The sequence below is a fragment of the Chrysochloris asiatica genome, unplaced genomic scaffold, assembly GCF_000296735.1.
Source record: "Chrysochloris asiatica unplaced genomic scaffold, ChrAsi1.0 scaffold00174, whole genome shotgun sequence".
Lineage (NCBI taxonomy): Eukaryota > Metazoa > Chordata > Mammalia > Afrosoricida > Chrysochloridae > Chrysochloris > Chrysochloris asiatica.
Window position 1 is genome coordinate 5,552,748 of NW_006408692.1, and position 19,209 is coordinate 5,571,956.

General features: G+C 38.7%; 1 protein-coding gene across 1 annotated transcript in view; it reads left to right on the top strand.

Moving 5' to 3' along the window:
* Window positions 1-19,209, top strand: part of NEDD1 (neural precursor cell expressed, developmentally down-regulated 1) — a 68,446-nt gene that overhangs the window by 14,618 nt on the left and 34,619 nt on the right. The window contains exon 4 of the mRNA XM_006871806.1: window positions 2,347-2,487. Within this exon, the coding sequence (XP_006871868.1) occupies window positions 2,347-2,487 (141 nt within the window). The remainder of the gene's footprint in view (window positions 1-2,346; window positions 2,488-19,209) is intronic.

Consider the following 19,209-nt stretch of genomic DNA (forward strand, 5'->3'; position numbering starts at 1 on the left):
TAAAGGGATAGAACTACTATGAGTAAGGTGCAGCTCACACAACTGAGAAGAGATGGGAAGTCTGAGGCCAGGTTTGTCAAATGTTGTCACAGTTTTTGGAGTATCACATACCCTCCTTTCTCCTTGTTGTTAAATGCCGTCGAATCAATTCTGACCCATAGCGACCCTGTATAGGGTTTCCAAGGAGCAGCTGGTAAGCTTGAACCACTGACCTTGCAGTCTGACGTGTTAACCCACAGCGCCACACCAGAATTCTACTTCCTTGTCATCCTCACCAGATAGAATTTTCTTTCTCTTGGAGTACTTCGTTCCTCCTTTCATTTAGCTGAAAGTATGTAAGTGAGTACTGGTGGCTGCGTACCCTTTGCCCTGCAGTCCTCTGACTAGTGCCTTAGCACTGTTTCTGGTACATCTTCCGTGCTTAGTGTTTACTGAATGACTGACTTTCCACAGTTGAAATAATGAAGACATCTGCCCCTTTACAAGTTTATTGGAATTCTATTTAACCCATAATCTTAATTGCCCAAATGGGAATGATGCTCAGAACATAGTTCATTTGTCTTCTACCCGAACATTTTTTTCCTCAGCAGTTATTTCTTTGATTTAGAAAAGGAATAAAATTCAAAGAAAACTCCAAAAATGCTTGAAGAACCACTTGATAAAGTCAAAATATAAGTAGTATATAATATCAACTATTCTCAATGGCACATAACAACATTGTTGATATTATGTTAATATAATTACTAGATACAAAGCTTAATTTACTTTAAAGATATGGTACCACATTCTTAAAACTATGCGTCTGACCCTGACCATTTTCCATGCTCCTGCGGTTGTTGCTTGTTTTAAATGCTGTCGCGTCAGTTCTAACTCATAGTGACCCTTTCGGATTTGGGAGGCAGCCTGAGATAGCAAGAGGAGCATAGGTTTTGGAGTTTGGCCTGGAATCGAGTCCTGGTGTGGTGCTGTGAGTTAATGAGCTGGACTGCAAACTTGGTTTGTGGTTGGTGGTTCAAGCTCACCAGCCGCTCCTCGAAAACCCTGTACAGGGTCACTATGAGTCAGAATCCATTCGATGGCACTTAACTACTAGTTCTGGTGTGGCACAGAGGGTTAAGGCACTGGATTGCAATGTCAGTTTGAACCACAAGGTTGGTGGTTCAAACTCACCAGCTGCTCCTCGACAATCCTATACAGGAATGCTATATAAGTCAAGAATCCATTCTATGGCACTTAACTACAAGGAGTCCTGGTGTGGTGCTGTGGGTAAATGCATCAGACAGCAAAGCTGTTTGAACTGCACAGTCAGTGGTTCAAGCTCACAAGCTGCTCCTTGGAAACCCTATACAGGATCGGTATGGGTCGGAATCAACTCAACAGCACTTAACAACAACTACTTTACCACTTGGCAGTTATGTGAGCTTGGGCAGGCTTCTTAACCTTTCTGTGCATCCTTTATGTCATCTGTAAAATGGTTACAGTGATCTCACCTCTCAAGGTTGTTCTAAGGATTGAACAATATATAAAGCTCCCAGCTCTAGCAGGTACTCAGCGAATGAAAGCAGCTGCTGTTATCTGTGACAATGCCCTCCTCATTCTGATGCCAGCTTTTGTTTATCACTCTTTCATTTGTTGCTCTTTCTTAGAGGTTGAATTATAGCTTTATGTCTTCTATAAAGCTTCCTCTACCAACCCAGGTCACAATGCTTACCTCCTTCTCTTTCCTCTAACACTTTGTCTTTACCACTCCTCATTTAGCATAACATGATTTCATGTTAATTTAAACCTTTTGTCTCCTCAATTAAACGGTAAAACTCTCAAAGGAGTCCTGGTGTGGCGCTGTAGATAAGCACTGGACCATTTGAGCCACAGGGTCAGTGGTTCAAAGTCATCAGCTCCTCCTTTGAAACCAGAGGCCACTTAGCACCAACACTATCAAGGATAATCAACTTTTTCTACAGGTTACTACTGGTCAGGGGAGTGAATTCTTTAGGTTGACATAATGCCTTTTAGAAAATGACCTTGCCACAGTGTCTTGGAAAACTTTCATAAGTGCTATTGAGTCAGTTGTAAATCATAGCAACCCTGTGTAGGGTTTCTGAGGAGTGCCATTAGGGAGTTTGAACTCCTGACCTTCAGGTTAGCGGTTCAGGCCTTATCCTGCCAGGACTCCTTACTGTTAGCAAAAATAAATCTCAGTTCCCTGAAAAGACTGGGTGGTCATCAGATAATCTTGTTTGAGTAATTTTTTTAGGTTATTTAAAGAAACTTAAATATTAGTTTGTCAGATATATATGGTATTTACAAAAAATTGACAATGTGCTGTTTTTAATTTCTCTTTTTCAGGATCATAAAGATGAAGTAACTTGTGTAACATATAATTGGAATGACTGCTATGTGGCTTCTGGATCTCTGAGTGGGGAAATTATCTTGCACAGTGTAACCACTAATTTATCTAGTACTCCATTTGGACATGGTAGTAAACAGGTACAGTATGGGCTTATTAAAAATAAAATTGATAGTTAACTTTTGAACTTTCTTACATAAGACAATGAACGTATGTTTTGTAAAATTATAAAACTGTCTTATGTTTTTCATTTAGCTTGCTTGAGAAACTTGTGGCTTGCTATGTTTTGATGGTCATGTTTAAAATGTTCACATGACAAGCTGCTTTTCTCTAGGTTGTGGTGCTTACATGAGTTTAATTTATGCCAATGAATACTCACATCCTCCTTAGAATGTAACTGTGTAACAAAATGTAAGTAGTTGTTAATAAGTTAAGCCTAATATGTTAGTCTTGCTATGTCATTACTGTTACAGAAGTGTTGAATAGCTAAAACTGTGTCATCTACAGAGAATACTTATGTTTAAAGAATCTCTGGTGGATATGAGACAATTGAGTCTATTTGGGCGGAAGATTAACTTTGCTTGTTTACTAAAGTATATGATAATGTTCCAGAGCTTATTTTTCAGGTCAGTAAAGGACTGTTTAGGAAAATTTAAGTAAAATTTAATGTCTGTTAAAAATTTGTAGTAAAAACTCTCCAAGTTTCATGTGAATTAGGAGAACAAAAGAGATATGTATTATAAGTGGCATTATGGGAGATAATGGGCAGATTATAACATTTATAGAAGAAGGGGCTTCAAAAAGTTATGTGGAAAAATTAAAAGATAATGGAATTTTCCCATGAACGTTTTGAAGCACCATGTTATAACATATACAACAGTCTTATGGTGATTCAGAACAGAAGTTAGAAAAACATCTGGTTGGGGATAAAATAGGGAAAATTGAAGGAGCTGGGCACGTTCGTTTTTATTACCATAATATAAGCTGGCCAGTAGTTATCATTTATTTCATGGTGATTATATTAGGACTTCTGCTGTGTCATTCTTGGATCAGCACTGGACTGCGAACCACAAGTTCAGCAGTTCAAACCCACCAGATGCTCCTCAGAAACCCTATACTGGGTCTCTATGAGTCAGAACTGATTCTATGGTACTTAGCAACAATAGTGTCTTGTATTAGGAGTAGATGGTGGTGCAAATGGTTAATTCCCTCAATTCCTAACCAAAAGGTTGGAGGTGTGAATCCACACAGAGGCTCCTTGGAAGAAAGCTCTGGTGATTTACTTCCAAATTATGAGCCATTGAAACCTTTGGAGCATAGTTCTACTCTGATACATGTGGAGTCAACATGGGCTGGAAATAACTCCACAGCAGTGGTTTTAAACCAACCGACCAACCAACCAAACGAAAACCTTGTGTTAGTGTTAACTGTTTACATGTCCGTGGTATAGTTAGAACCATGATTTGTTTCTTTGTTTTTAGCCTGTTGCCCAGCTTAGTACTTTACATGGAATAGATGCCCCATAAATATGTGAGTGGATGAATATATGAATGGATAAATATGTGAATAGATGCCCCGTAAATATGTGAATGGATGAATATGTGAATGGATAAATATGTGAATAGATGCCCCATAAATATATGAGTGGATGAATATATGAATGGATAAATATGTGAATAGATGCCCCATAAATATGTGAGTGGATGAAAGCATTTCGAGATGACAAAGATTTTGATAGGCTAATGTAGAAATTTGGAAGAGGGTATTTTATATGGAGGAAATCACATGAACAAAAGCAAGAGAAAGCGAAATGCCTGGGTTTTCTCTAGGGACCAGTGTGAGCACAGTGCTGTAGGACTTGAATGGCGAACTAAAGGTTGGATTTAATTTAGAAGGCATTTAGGGAACTAATCAGAGTATTTGATTTGTTGAATGTCAGAACCGTAGATTTCTTGAACTGTAATAAAACTTTGAAAAGTTATTCTTTATGTTATCAATGTTGATAAGTGATTTGCCACAGAGATGAGCTTTATAATGTATTAGTGTTGTCATAAAATCAGAAAATTTTTTGTGCTTTTTTGGTTTCTATTTGTATTTTGATAATGGAGACATTAAGTCTGAGCCTACAGACCTTTGGACTATTGTGAAAAACTTTATATCTGATGCTTAAGTATCTAGCCTTTTAACGAAAATGTCAGTTTTGGGGGAGTACTGTGGTTACATAGGATCAGCACTGGACTGTGAACCACAATGTTGGTGGTTACAGCCCACAAGCCACTTTTTGGGAGAAAGGTGAGACTTCCTGTTCCCGCAAAAGATTTAAAGCCTTGGAAAGCCTATACAGTGTCGCTGTGAGTCAAAACGGACTCCAAGGCGCTGAACAACGATAACATAGAAGTACAGGAGTGCTTATGGTGCTGTAGGCTAGGCCCTGTATTGTTAACGACAACGTCGGCAGTTGAAACCTACCAGCTGCTCAGTGAGAGAAAGATGAGGCTTTTTGCTCCCACAAAAGATTTACAGTCTCAGAAACCCTGCACAGGGCTAATATGAATCAAAACTGACTTGATGACATAACAACAAGATTAAAAATATAAATTCTCAACTAACTTTTCAGTAGCATGAAAATTAGGTCGGATATTATCATGTATAGTTGTGAGTTTCAATTTTTATTATATTTTGGCAGAGTTTTCTAATTAAAATCAGACATGAAAGGATATCCCGAAAATGCTAGATTTGGTCATAGGTCTAGACCTAATTAGGTGTAAGAGATTTAATTTTTTTTTTTTAAGTGAAGTTGTTGTTAAGTGCAGTCAAGTTGGTTCAGCCTCATAACAACCTGGTGTATAAAGTATCTGAGGCTGTAAATCTTCATGGAATCAGAAAACCTCATTTCTCGCCTATGGAGGGGCTGGTAATTTTCTATAGCAGATTGATAGCTATATTGCTGATTTTCAGAGGATTTTCATGGATTATTTTGTGTGAAATAACTGGGTGGCACAAATTGCTAAGCACTTGACTATTAGCCAAAAGGTTAATAATTCAGACTCAGATACCCCAGAAGAAAGGCCTGGCAGTCTGCTTACAGAAAATCGTGACGCCCAACGTCAGGTCAAACAGAAACTATGATTTTCATGCATATGCTGCCTTCTGCTTAAGCAGTCTGCAACGCTCTAGGGTCTTTTGGTATAGCTTTATGTGATAAGCTCTGTATTTATTTGTGGAGCACTAGGGGTAAAGAGGCCTTGTGCAGCAGATTTGCGTAATGCAATATGCCATTTAATTTCCTGACTGCTACTTCTTATAGTGGATCCAAGCAAAATGAAGTGTTTGATAGCTTCAGTCTTTTCTCCATCTATCATGTTGTTATTTGTTGGTCCAGTGGTGAGGATTTTTGTTTCGTCTTTTTGCTTTCAGCAAGCAAGCTTGTATCATCTGCATATTGCAGGTCGTTAATGAGTCTTCCTCCAATCCTGATGCCTTATTTTTCTTCATATAATCCAGCTTCTTGGATTATCTACTCAGCATACAGACTGAATAAGTGTGGTGAAAGAATACAACCCTGGCATACAGCTTTCCTGATTTTAAACCACTCAATGTCCGCGGGAGAAAGATGAGGCTTTCTGCTCCCGTAAAGATTTACAGGCTCGGAAACCCTGTTCAGGGTCACTATGGGTTGGAACCGACTTGATGGTACTTAACAACAACAACAACAACAATGTCCCTTTATTCTGTTGTAACAACTGCCTCTTGGTCTTAGGTACAGGTTCCTCATGAGCACAATTAAGTGTTCTGAAATATACCCTCTCCACAGTGTTACACATAATTTTTCAAGATCCACATTATAGAAAGCCTTTGCATAGTTACTGCACTCAATTCCTAACCACAAAGTTGGAGGTTTGAATCCACCTAGAGGCATCTTGGAAGAAAGTTCTGGTAATTTGCTTCCAAATTATATAACAAAAAACCGTATGGAGCCTAATTCTACTCTGACATATGTGTAGTCAGCGTAGATTAGAATGAACTCCACAGCAGTGGTTTTTTTTTTTTTTTTTTTTTAATTTTTTAAAACTTATGTTAGTGTTAACTATTTGCATGTCCACATTATAGTTGGAACCCTGTTTTGTTTATTTGTCTTTAGTCTGTTGACCAGCTTAATACTTTACATGGAGTTGTTGTTGTTAAGTGCCGTTGAGTCGGTTCTAAATCATAGCGACCCTGATAGGGTTTCCAAGGAGCAGCTGGTGTGTTTGAACCGCCAACTTGTAGTCGAGTACTTATCCTACTGTTCCACACCAGGACTCCATTACGTGGAATAGATGTCTCATAAATATGTAAATGGATGAAAGCATTTGAAGATGGCAAAGATTTTAATAGACTAATGTGGAAATTTAAGGAGCTCTGGTAGTGTAGTGGTTATGAATGCGGCTGCTAACCTCAAGGTTGGCAGTTGGAAACTACCAGCTATTCCACGGGAGAAAGATGAGGCTTTCTGCTCCCATAAAGATTTGTAACCTCGGAAACCCTGTGAAGAGTCACTATGAGTAAGAACCGACTCCCCAGTACTTAACAACAACAACAATGTGGCAATTTGGAAGAGTGTGTTTTATATGGAGGAAATCACATGAACAAAAGCCAGAAGAAAGAAAAGTGCCTGGGTTTTCTTTAGGGACCAGTGTGAGAGTTGCTGTAGGACTTTGAAAGGCAAACTAAAGGTTGGACTTCCGATTTGGAAGGCATTTAGGGAACTGAAACACAGGGGAAGATCTTTAATGGTGCTCTTTTCTGTCAGCAAGATCCACCTGAGGTCAGCACTTACCTTTCCTTCCTCGTTTTTGTCTGAATCGGTTTAAACCATTGGCAGCTCCTTGTCAATGTACTTTTGCAGCCTTTTTAAAATTAACTTTGGCAAAATTTTACTTCCATGTGACATGAATGATACTGTCCAGGGATGTCATCATTCTGTTGGGTCACCTTTCTTTGGAATAGGCACAGATAGGGATCTCTTCCAATCAGTTGGCCAGGTAGCTGTCTTCCAGATTTCATTTTTTTTTTTTTTTTTTGATAACACTTTGGGACGTTGTATTCTGGTGGTGGTGGTTATGTGCAAAGGAGTCGGTTCCAACTCATAGCAACTCTCTACAGGGTTTCCGAGGCTGTAAATCTTTACGGGAGCAGAAAGCCTCATTTTTCTCCTGCAGAACAGCTGGTAGTTTTGAACTGCTGACCCTGAGGATAGCAGCCCGATTCATAACCACTATGCTACCAGAGTATAGAGAACTTCAAACATTACTAAAGCATAGTCTCCCATGAACCCATCACTCAGCTTCAATTTTAGCAACTTAAAGCCAATTGTGTTTCATCTTTATATCCACTTGGTGGTGGTGGTGGTGTGCCTTGGAGTCAATCCCGACTCATAGTGACCCTGTATAGGGTTTCTGAGGCTATAAACCTTTGCAGGAGCAGAAAGCCTCATCTTTCTCCCATGGGGTGGCTGGTGGACTCGAACTGCTAATCTTGTGGTTAGCAACCTAATGTGTAACCTACTACACTATCAAGTGTATTCTTGTCTCATTATGACCCAATGTGACAGAGTAGAACTGCTACAGATGGTTTTCTAGGCTGTCATCTTTATGAAAGCAGATCGATCACCAGCTCTTTTTCCAGAAGACCTATTGAGTGGGTTTGAACAACCATCCTACCAATTAGCAATGAATTGCTTAACCATTGTGCCACCAGGACTCCTAAAACATAAGCACTCATTTTAAACTTAACTAAAGTACCTGGTGTGGTGCTGTAGGATAAGCACTGAACTAATAAGTTGTTTGAACTGCAAGACTGGAAATTGAAACTGACCAGTTGTTCCTTGTAAACCCCATACAGGGTCACTATGATTCGGAACTGACTTGACGGCACTTAACAACATCAACAAAATACCATAATATTGATTACTTTAAGAGAAAATAATGTCTCAATCAAATAGTCAATGTAAAAATTTCCAATTGTCTCAATAATGTCACAATTTTTTTTTAAATGTTTTATTGTGAATTATGTAATAGTTTACATGGGAGAACATTAGTTTTACATTCATCTTATCCTATATCTTTTCATTGCCATGGTTACAATCCCCTCCATGGATCATCAACCAACCACAGGGTATACCCTGCAAGCCTGTCCCCACGGTTGTCAGCACACAGCCCCTCTCCCTCTCTGGGTTTAAAGTCTCCAGCCACTCCATCTCTCCACGCCATCATCTTTGTCTCCATCTCTGGCGTCACTGCTTCTCTGGGTAGGGTCCTGCTCTCTACTCTTCTCCCTTGATGGTCCCAGGGACCTCTGCTCCTACTCTGCAAAGTTAATCACTCCCCTTCTTGCTACAAAATGTCTACCTTTACATTTCCAACCTCACAATCACTCCTGATAACAGTTATTCACTATTGTATCACAAGAGACCTATCCACATTTCTTTTCATCAGCCCCACCTAGACAGATTGGATACTACTCAATAGACATTCTACCTTCCTCCATGCCCTCTGGATCTAGATTCCTTCTTGAAAGTTTGTAAGCCAGTCACTTCTTGCCTTTGAGGCCCTCCTCCCCTTTGTGGGTAGCCAATGTCCAAGTTGCCCTTCCCGGACTACTCAGTGTATGGAGGGGGTGGGAATGATCCTCGCTATAAAGATTTGTTCCCTCTTTTGAGCTAATACATCCATAGGTGTAGATCAAGTTTGTCAAATTGTATTAGATTACTCTTGTTTTTCCTTCTTCTTTCTTCTTCTAGTTGAGCTCTGGTCATCCAGTCATTGAATAATGTCATAATTTTTTAACAGTTCACTGAAATCATTCCTTCCAGATTTCTTGACATAGAAGAGTGAATACCTCAAGTGGCTGAATCAGAATGCATTGCATTAGTCAAAGCTGCTGCACAAGACCTCTTAAAAGTGTTCAAGAGCAAACATGTCAGTGTGAGGACTAAGGTCTCATTGACTGAAGCCAATGATATTTCAACCGCACATGTGCATGTGAAAGTTGGATAATGAATAAGGAAGACTTTAGAAGAATTCATGCATTTGGATTATGGTCTTGGTGGAGAATATTAAAGATACCATGGAGTGCCAAGAGAACAAGCAAATCTGTGTTGGAAGAAGTAACAGCCAGAGTGCTTCATAGAAACCCTTCATAGAAACCAGGAGGGCCTCATACTTCACACATCTCAGGAGGGACCAGTCTGTGGAGAGGGACATCATGCTTAGTGAAGTGGAGGATCAGTGAAAAAGAGGAAGACCCTCAACAAAATAGATTGGCACACTGGTAGTAGCAGCGACTCAAGCACAGCAACAATTGTGAGGAAGGTGCAGGACTGGGCATTGTTTTGTTTTGTTGTGCAGAAGGTTGCAGTGAATCAGAACCAACTCTATGGTACCTAACTACAACAACCACCAAGGGGTAAAGCATTTAGCTAAGTGTCAGCTTGGGTAAATAACTGAACTCTCAAGCCTCCTTTTTCTTATGTATGTGTGACACAGTGTCTAACATTTGGTAAAATACTGACAGCGTGTTAACTGCTGACAAGAGCTTTGAATGAATAATCATCTAAATTCATTAAAACAGCTCTTGTAATGGGTTTGAAACCTGTCGGTTGAATTCAGTCCCTCCAAACCCCCTTCTAATTGGCCAGTAGTAACTTAACTTTGTAGTCCTGGTGTGGCACTCACTGTAGGATAAACACTGGACTGCTAACTTAAAGGTCGGCACTTCAAACCCACCAGCTGCACTTTGGAAACCCTATACAGGTTTGCTGTGAGTTGGAGCCAGCTTGACAACACTTTAATAACAATCACCACCACAGTTTAAATTTGGGAAATTCAGACGTTGCTACAACTGCTAGTTGCAAGGTTGCCAGTTTTCAGCTGACCAGCAACCACCCAGTGACCTCACGGGGGAAATCACCTGGCAGTCTCTTTCCATAAAGGCCATACCCTGGAAAACCACGTGGGGCAGTTCTCTGCCACATGGTCACTATGAGTGAAAATCAACTTGGTGTCATCCAGCAACCGTAATAACTTGACTTCAGGTACCATAGGATAAGAAAACATGAAAGAAAGTGAAGAAGAAATAATACAGAAGTGGGTTTTTAAAATTTTTTCTTGGGAAAATGGGTCGTATAGTCTGTGTGCTAAGTTGTTTTTTTCTCTGCTAAGCTATTCCATTAAACCGGTGTCCGTAGACAAGGACTGCCTCTGTGTGCGGTACATAGGATGCAGTTCTTGTTTTCTTAGTGAGGAAAATAGTCACAGCTATCCTGTTTCTGCTTACTTATGTTTACCTTTTACAGAGAGCAGAACCTAAATCTGGAGTGTTTGCATCCATGGTCAGCGGTTCAAACCAAACAGCCGATCCTTGGAAACGTTATACTGAATCAATATGAGTCAGAACTGACTCGTTGGCACTCAACAACAGCAATAAAAGTGCTTTAATTAAGGCTTATTTTATCTGCTGTTGACCAAAAGCATAGAATCACTACTTGTGTAACCTTGTTGTTGTTAGGTGCCATCGAGTCGGTACTGACTCATAACGACCTTATGCACTGCCCGATCCTGGGCCAACCTCACTACTGTTGCCACGCTTCAGTCCATCGATGTTGCCACTTGGCTAATTCATCTCATTGGGGGTCTTCCTCTTTTTCTCTGACCCTCCACCTTACCAAACATGATATCCTTCTCCAGCAACTGGTCCCTCCTGACAATATGTCCAAAGTATGAGAGACGAAGTTTGGCCATCCTGGCCTCCAAGGAGCACTCTGGCTGCACTTCTTCCAACACAAATCTGTTGGTTCTTTTGGCAGCCCATGGCACTTTCAATATTCTCCTCCAACACCATAACTCAAAAGCATCAATTCTTCTATGGTCTTCCTTATTCACTGTCCAGCTTTCGCATGCATATGAGGTTATTGAAAATACCATGGCTTGGATCAGGTGCACCTTAGTCCTCAAGCTGACATCTCTGCTCTTCAACACTTTAAAAAGTTCTTGTGCAGCAGGTTTGCCTAATGCTATACGTCCGTTGATTTTTTGACTGCTTCTTCCTTGAGTGTTGATAGTTGATCCAAGAAGAATGAAGTCCTTGACAACTTCAATCTTTTCTCCATTGATAAGAATGTTGTTTATTGGTTCAGTGGTGAGGATTTTTGTTGTCTTGATATTGAGATGTAATCCATACTGAAGCCTGTGTTCTTTGATCCTCATCAGTAAATGTTTTAAGTCCTCTTCACTTTCAGCAAGCAAGGTTGTATCATCTGCATATCTCAGGTTGTTAATGAGTCTTCCTCCAGTCCTGATGCCGCGTTTTTCTTCATATAAGCCAGCTTCTCGGATTATTTGCTCTGCATACAGGTTGAACAAGTATAATGAAAGAACACAACCTTGTCGCACACCTTTCTTAATTTAAAACCATTCATTTTTCCCATGTTCTGTTCGAACAACTGCTTCTTGATCCAAGTACAGATTCTTCATGAGCACAATTAATGTAACCTTAAAATACTTGGTGATGAGTTTCCATAAAGATTGTTGTTGTTAATTGCCAGAGATTGGATTCCGACTCATAGGGACCTTGTACAGAGTTTCCAAGGAACAGCTGGTGGGTTTGAACCGCAGACCTTGTGTTCAGCAGTCTAGTGTGTATCCTACAATGCCACAACAGGACACAAAAACAACACAGTACACAAAGAATATACAATTATTTTCCCAAGAAAAAAAATTAAAAAACCCACTTCTGTATAATTTCTTCACTTTCTTTCATGTTTTTTTTTTTACTTACGTTTGTCTCAATTACAACGTATAATAACTGAAGTCAAGTTATTATGGTTGCTGGGTGTCACCAAGTTGGTGTTGACTCATAGTGACCGTGTGACAGCAAGTGAAGTATGTAACCTTACTATTTTAGAAAAGTTTATTAAGATTTCTTAAAATTCATTTAAAGTTTCAAATATATTACAAATTTTTTTCTTAAATTAAAAACATGTATGTTCAAGTTTCAAGTCTGTTAAAAAGTAGGATTGACAGATTGAATTCAAATCCACTTACTTAGCCCAGTTTCTATGTTGATCAGTTTTACTATAAATAGGATTTGGGTTATTGAGAAAAGTTACGGGTAGGACATATCTAAGGATAAAAATTTTCTATGAACAATCAAGAATTTGAAATCCTTAACAGTGATCAAATTGGTTTGTTAGCAAACGTGACAAAACCATGGAGTCTCACTGAATCTGCATCATACTGAATTTCATATCGGAAATAAGATTGCCTGAATATATTTAGAATCTTCCTTTGAAATGTCTGAGTTGAACTGAAGCTATTAGTTGTATAAGGATCACAGGGTCTTTCTGCAGGTGGAAAGAGGCTTGCTGCTTCTGCAGAAATGCCAGGGTTGACAGACTTCTGAGATTAGAATTGCATGTTACTGGCAAGTTAGCGTCTTAGGCTCACAATTAGGTTAACCTGTGTTTCCTTTCTCAAAAAAATGCAGCCTTTTCCAAAGTGGTTAAAAATGTTCTATGCTGCCAAGCCAATTCAGACTCTTAGCAACCCTCTAGAACAAAGTAGAACTGCCCCCATGGGGTTTTCTTGCCTATAATCTTTATGGGGAGTTCTGGTATGGCACTGTAAGATACACACTGGACTGCTGAACACAAGGTCTGTAGTTCAAACCCACCAGCTGCTCCTTGGAAACTCTGTATAGGGTCCTTATGAGTCGGAATCCACTTTATGGCAATTAACAACAACAACAATCTTTATGGAAACTAATCACCAAGTATTTTCTTCCATGGAGAGGCTAGAGTGCTTGAACTACCAACCTTTTGGTTATCAGTCAAGTGCTTAACTGTTGTGTCACTCTATTTTATTGGTTCTTTAGATTACAAATTATCATTGATTATAGTAGGCTGGATGTGAGATTTTAAATATAACACATTTCAGTATGTATTAAATATGTCCTTCAGTGAAATTTTAGATATTTTATTAATAGATTTTATAAATATTAATAAAGAGGAAGCCTGTTTGGGACAGACATATTTATATTTACCATATGTCTTTTCTTTTTTGTTTCAGAAAAGACATATGATAAATGTAAATAGTTATTCATTATATTTATATCAAAATGAGTTTAATTCTGTATTTGGCCTACTTGGTTGACCAGTTAAAATTTTGGCACTGAAAACGTTTGACAGACTACAGAGTTGTGTATCTGGAGTAGTGGTCTTTATGTTGTATGTTGTTGTTCAGTGCCATCGAGTTGGTTCTGTCTGTAGCTATCCTGTATAGCTATGCAAGCCGGATTCAGATGAGGACATGAAATGAGGGCTGTCATTACTGATGTCAGATGGATCTTGTCTGAAAGCAGAGAGTACCAGAAAACTGTTTGTGCTTTATTGACTACACAGAGGCTTTTACTGTGTGGATCATGAATACATATAATGAAGAATGGGTATTGCAGAACACTTAATTGTGCTCATAAGGAACCTGTTCATAGACTACGAGGCTATTTTTTTTTTATCCTCCTCAAAATTTTCTAATGGGAAGTTGTTTGGAGGATGTTGTAGAGTGTTTCTGTGTCTGAATTTGTTTTCCTTCTGCACATTTCTAATTCTGCTTATCCAATTTTGTTTTATGTCTTTTTCTATTAGTTTTATATCCCGTGTATTGTCATATTATAATGCTACATAATCATAATTTTGAAAGACTGCATAATAGTATTCAAATGCCACTGGTTGCCTAGATATTCTTTTAAGCTCTTTCCATTTCTTACAGTTAGAAGGGTACTATGTTAGTATTCTTTTACAAGTATATATCTTATGTTTTTACTTTGTCTCTGAAGTTGTGATTTCTCTTTCAAGGTAAAAAACAAATTTTTTTTTTCTCTTGATAAGTTTAAATGTGTTAAACTCTTCAAGGAAATACATTTTGTTTGGTCTCAAATTTTTGATGACCTATATATATTTTTTTCCCTTAAGTCTCATATTCTTTTTATCTAGATATCCAAAGGGATGTTTCTTCATCTTAGTCCAGTCAATTTATTAGACTGTGTCTTAGTGGTGCCCGTTGTTGTTGTTGTTGTTATGTGCCATCGAGTCGGATACTAGATTGTTATTCTCATGAACATGGTGTGTTCATTCATTAAGAAGTTTCAGATCTTTTTTATTTCAGAAAAGTATTTTTACCCTGTTTTCAGCTTTCTTGGTTAGATTTTTGCTTTACCTTTAATAATTTATCACTACCTCTCTCAAATTGGAAGAAATGCAACCAGAGTGGTCCTTGGAAGCCAGGATGCTGAGACTTCATCTTTCACACTTTATACATATTATCAGGAGGGATATGTCCTTAGAGAAGAGATCATGTTTGGTAAAGTGGAGAGTCAGCAAAAAAGAGGAAGACCCCCCAGTGAGATGGATTGGTGCAGTGGCCGCAGTAATGGGCTCAAGCTTAACAATTGTGAGAATGGTGCAGGATCCGGCAGTGTTTCATTGTGTTGTGCAGAGGGTCGCTATGAGTTGGAATCAACTGTATAGCACCTAACAACAACATGTGTCTCAAATTGTTTTTAAGTTTTTCATTCTTTTGTGATTAAAAAGAAAAAAAAAATCTCTTTTGTATGTGTCTTTAAGGCAATTTCTGTTGTATTTAGGCTTGTTTTTGTAACGTGCTGTCGAGTTGGTTCCAAACTATAGAGATCCTGTATAGCGTTTCCAAGGAGCTCTGGGGAGCTTGAACTGCCGACATCGTGGTTCAAACCAACTTTGAAGTCCAGTGGATTAACCTATAACACCACACCAGGAACTCTTCCTTCTAACTGAGCCTTCATTTTGAAACATTTTCTTTTTTATTTCAAATCTTTTCCAAGATCTAATATATCATTTATGAGTCTTATAATTCCAATTTGTGTTACCTATTCAGACCTTGCCTCATTTTATTGTCTCTTTGATCATCCCTTGTGAATGTTTTTTTGATATATTTCATTGTCATAAGGATACTAGGTTTTGCTCCTTGATCTTTTTGTTTTCATAATAATTTCCTATGGGATTTATTTGTTAAATTTCTATCTAGACAGAAATGGGGTTCCATGTTGATTTCCTAATGCCACAGAGTCTTGTGCTGTTTTTGGGTAGTGTTCAAAATGTGATGACTTGTCTTCTGTGGTTCTCTGACTGCTGTACTGTGTGACTTCTATGTTGTTGTTGTTAAGTGCTGTCGAGTTCATTCCGACTCATAGCGACCCTATACAGGTTTCCGAGGCTATAAATCTTTACGGGAGCAGAAACCCTCATCTTTCTCCCACTGAACAGATGGTAGTTTCAAACTGCTGACCTTAAGGTATGCAGCCCTATTCGTAACCACTATGCTACCAGAGCTCCTTTGTAGACCTCCTCTTTCTGCTCGATTGCACCTGTTGTGTTCAGATTTGCTTCTGCTACCAGCTGTGTCGCCTTACTGTGGGGCCTTGACATGGGAAGGAGGTGCCTGGTTAGCCAGTGTGGGGATTTCATAGGAACCAAGGCCCCTTTCACATGCCTACTAGGTTTTCCTAGTGTAAGCTGATGTTCTGAAATTGCCCACCGTGACTGTCTGTGAATACCTTTTTATTGTTGTGGAGTGTTCCTGTTCTCAGATGGGTCTCAGACTCTCTTTTGTTTCCCTCTGCTTCCTCTTGTGGAGACACTAATGTCATGAAAGACTGTGCCTGATACTTTTTGTTCTCATCATCTAGTTTTGCTGTAAATATTGTCCCTGGGATTTTGGTTTGGCTGTCTAGTTTACTGGAGGCCCATTGTGGTGCTGTGAGATAATGCACTGGACTGCAAAGTCAGTGGTTTAAATTGACCAGCGCTCCTCAGAAACCTTCTAACAGGGTCACTGTGATTTGGAACTGACTTGAAGTCACTTAACAACAACAATCTCATTTACGCTCTGTAAACAAACATATGCACATCGAGTCAGGGTTCCTGCCGCCAGGTTTGACGCTTCACTAGGTGGCCTCACAGGACTCAGGATGTAGTCAGACTTAATGGCTATGATTTATTACAGTGAATGATTACAAAGCAAAATTAACAAATGGAAAAGGATTGGGGGGAATTCTGGAGAGGAGTTGCTGGACAGTAGTTGTAGAATCAAGTTCAGGTGACAGATAATTAGCACTTTGAATAAAATACTAGAAATCATGAGGAGGGAAGAGATGGAGGCAAAGAAAATATGCATATTCCACAGGGTAGTCTAAAGCATATTATAAACCTATAAGAAAATATGAATGTACATCTATCTTAATCTCCTGCTAGGGGAAGCTTGTCTTCATTGAGGACAAGTTTGATAAAGTTGTTAGGCATCATGGCGTTAGTTCTGACTCATAGTAACCCTGTGTGTGGCAGATGAAACACAGCCCCGTCTTGCGTCATACTCAACATTGGTTGCTAGGTTTGAGCCCATTTTTGCAGCCTCAGTGTCAGTCCACCTTGTTCAGGTCTTCCTCGTTTTCTCAGACCCAGTTCCTTAACCAAGCATATTTGGTCCTTCTTGGTCCCTCCTGATAACATGTCCAGAGTAACTGTGATGAAGTTTGTTCTTCTGGAAGTCCATGGTGTATAGTTAATATAGTTGGTGTAATCAGTTCCATAATTAAAAGGCATTCATTCCTTTTCATGTCTTCCTTATTCATTGTCCAACTTTTGCATGCATATGAGGTGATTGGATCAGGCCAACCTTAGCCTCAAGGTGACATCTTAGCTTTGTAACTGTTGTTTTCTTCGTCTTTGATTGTGAGTCCAAATAAAGTTTAGTGATAAATTTACGTGTATAAATTTTTTTTTAGAGTGGACAAAAACAAGACTTAAAATAATTATAAAATGAAAAGGGCAGAGGTGAAAATATTTACTATCTATGAGAACATTACTATCCTTATTATATGAAAGATAACTGCAGATTAGAAATTTTTTAAATCGTAATAACTTAGTAGAAACCTGGAAAAATAAATTAATGGACAATTCACAGAGGAAGGAACACAAATAGTGCTTAGTACATCTTGACCATGAATCTTCAAAGCATGAACAGTGTTGAAATGCAAGTTCCTTCAAAAGTAGCAGTTTTAAAAAATGATATTAAGCATAGTACTTGGAAATTGGGTATAACCTCCATTTCTGACATTAGGAAATTATTTAGATAAATGCATACACTCACACACTCTTATACTCAATGCACGGTGTGCAAACTGTGACCAGTAGCTTGCCACTTGTTTTTGTAAAGTTTCGTTGGACTAGAGCCATGCTTATTTGCTTATGAATTGTCTATAACTGTTTCTGTAGTTGTTGTTGTTGTTAAGTACTGTGGAGTCGGTTCCGACTCATAGTGACCCTATACAGGTTTCCGAGGCTGTAAATCTTTACAGTAGCAGAAAGTGTCATCTTTCTCCCACAGAGCAGCTGGTAGTTTCAAACCGCCGACCTTGAGGTTAGCAGCCCGATTCGTAACCACTATGCTACCAGAGCTCCTTGTACAGCAGCCTAAAATACTATGAAGAAAACACTTGCTGGCCCCTAGTCTGTTAGGTGATGTTGAGACAGTGTTGACTCATCGATACTTTATTTATAACAGAACAGAAGGTTGCCTGGTCCTTCACCATCCTCCCCTAATCTATAGTGAGCATGTATATATTTTTTATACTTAGAACCAGCCAGCCCCTTCCATAAACAACACGTTCTTATGCAATAATAATACAAGAAAAGTATCATTATTGCTCATAGTGCTGGGACTTTGCCTTTTTTCATAGGCTTCTTAACTATATTGTTTACCTTAGAAATAGCTTCAGTCTGATTCAAAGTGGGGCCTTAATAAGTAAGTGCTACTAATACCAAAATGAATTTGTACTTATTTAAAATATAATTTAATAGAGTAATACTTCATTTGTCCAGGATCATTGGGTGATGTTTTTGACATTCTAAAGAAATGATGATTTAATAGTTGTAGAAAGCTCAGAAATGAAGTTCAAAGTAGTAAAGAAAAGATATTTAAAGAGCTCAGGTGACAACTTAAAGATTTTTTTTTTTTTAATGTGTAAAAAAATGACAAATGAGTATATAACCCATGATCAATAGAAGAATTATGAAGTTTTGGGAACTACTATGTTTCTGGTTTATGCAGAAATACTACATAATCCTCACCGTAATCTTGATAAGTTTCCTCTGTTTTGTAGGTGAGAACTCTGAGAGTTGGAAATGTTAAGTAATTTACCCAAGTTGTACAGAGATGAACCTATTTTATCCTAGAGGAAGATTTGTTGTTATTTTAGTACTTTTTTTCTTTTTAAACTGGGCAGCGATATTTTGTTGTTGGATGCTGTTGAGGCAGCTCTGAGTCATAGCGACCCTATGCGTTACAGAACAACTATGGTCCTCACAGTTGTCACGCTTCAGCGTGTTGCTGCCACTGTATCATTCCATCTCACTGGCAGACTTCCTCTTTTTCTCCAACCCTCCACTTTGCCAAACATGATGTTCTTCTCTAGGCACTGGGCTCTCCTGGTAATATGTCCAAAGTATGAGAGACAAAGTCTTGCCATTCTGGCTTCTAAGGAGCATTATAACTGTTCTTCCAACACAGATTTGTTTGTTCTCCTGGCAGTCCATGGTACTGTAATATTTTTCTCTTTAACACTGTAACTCAGATGCATCAATTCTTCCCTATTCATTGTCTTAACTTTCACATGCATATGAATTTATTGAAAATACCATGGTTTGGGTCAGGTGCACCTGAGTCCTTAAACTGAGGATTAAAGAGGTATTTTGTAGCAGATTTGCCTACTGTAATATGTTGTTTAATTTCTTA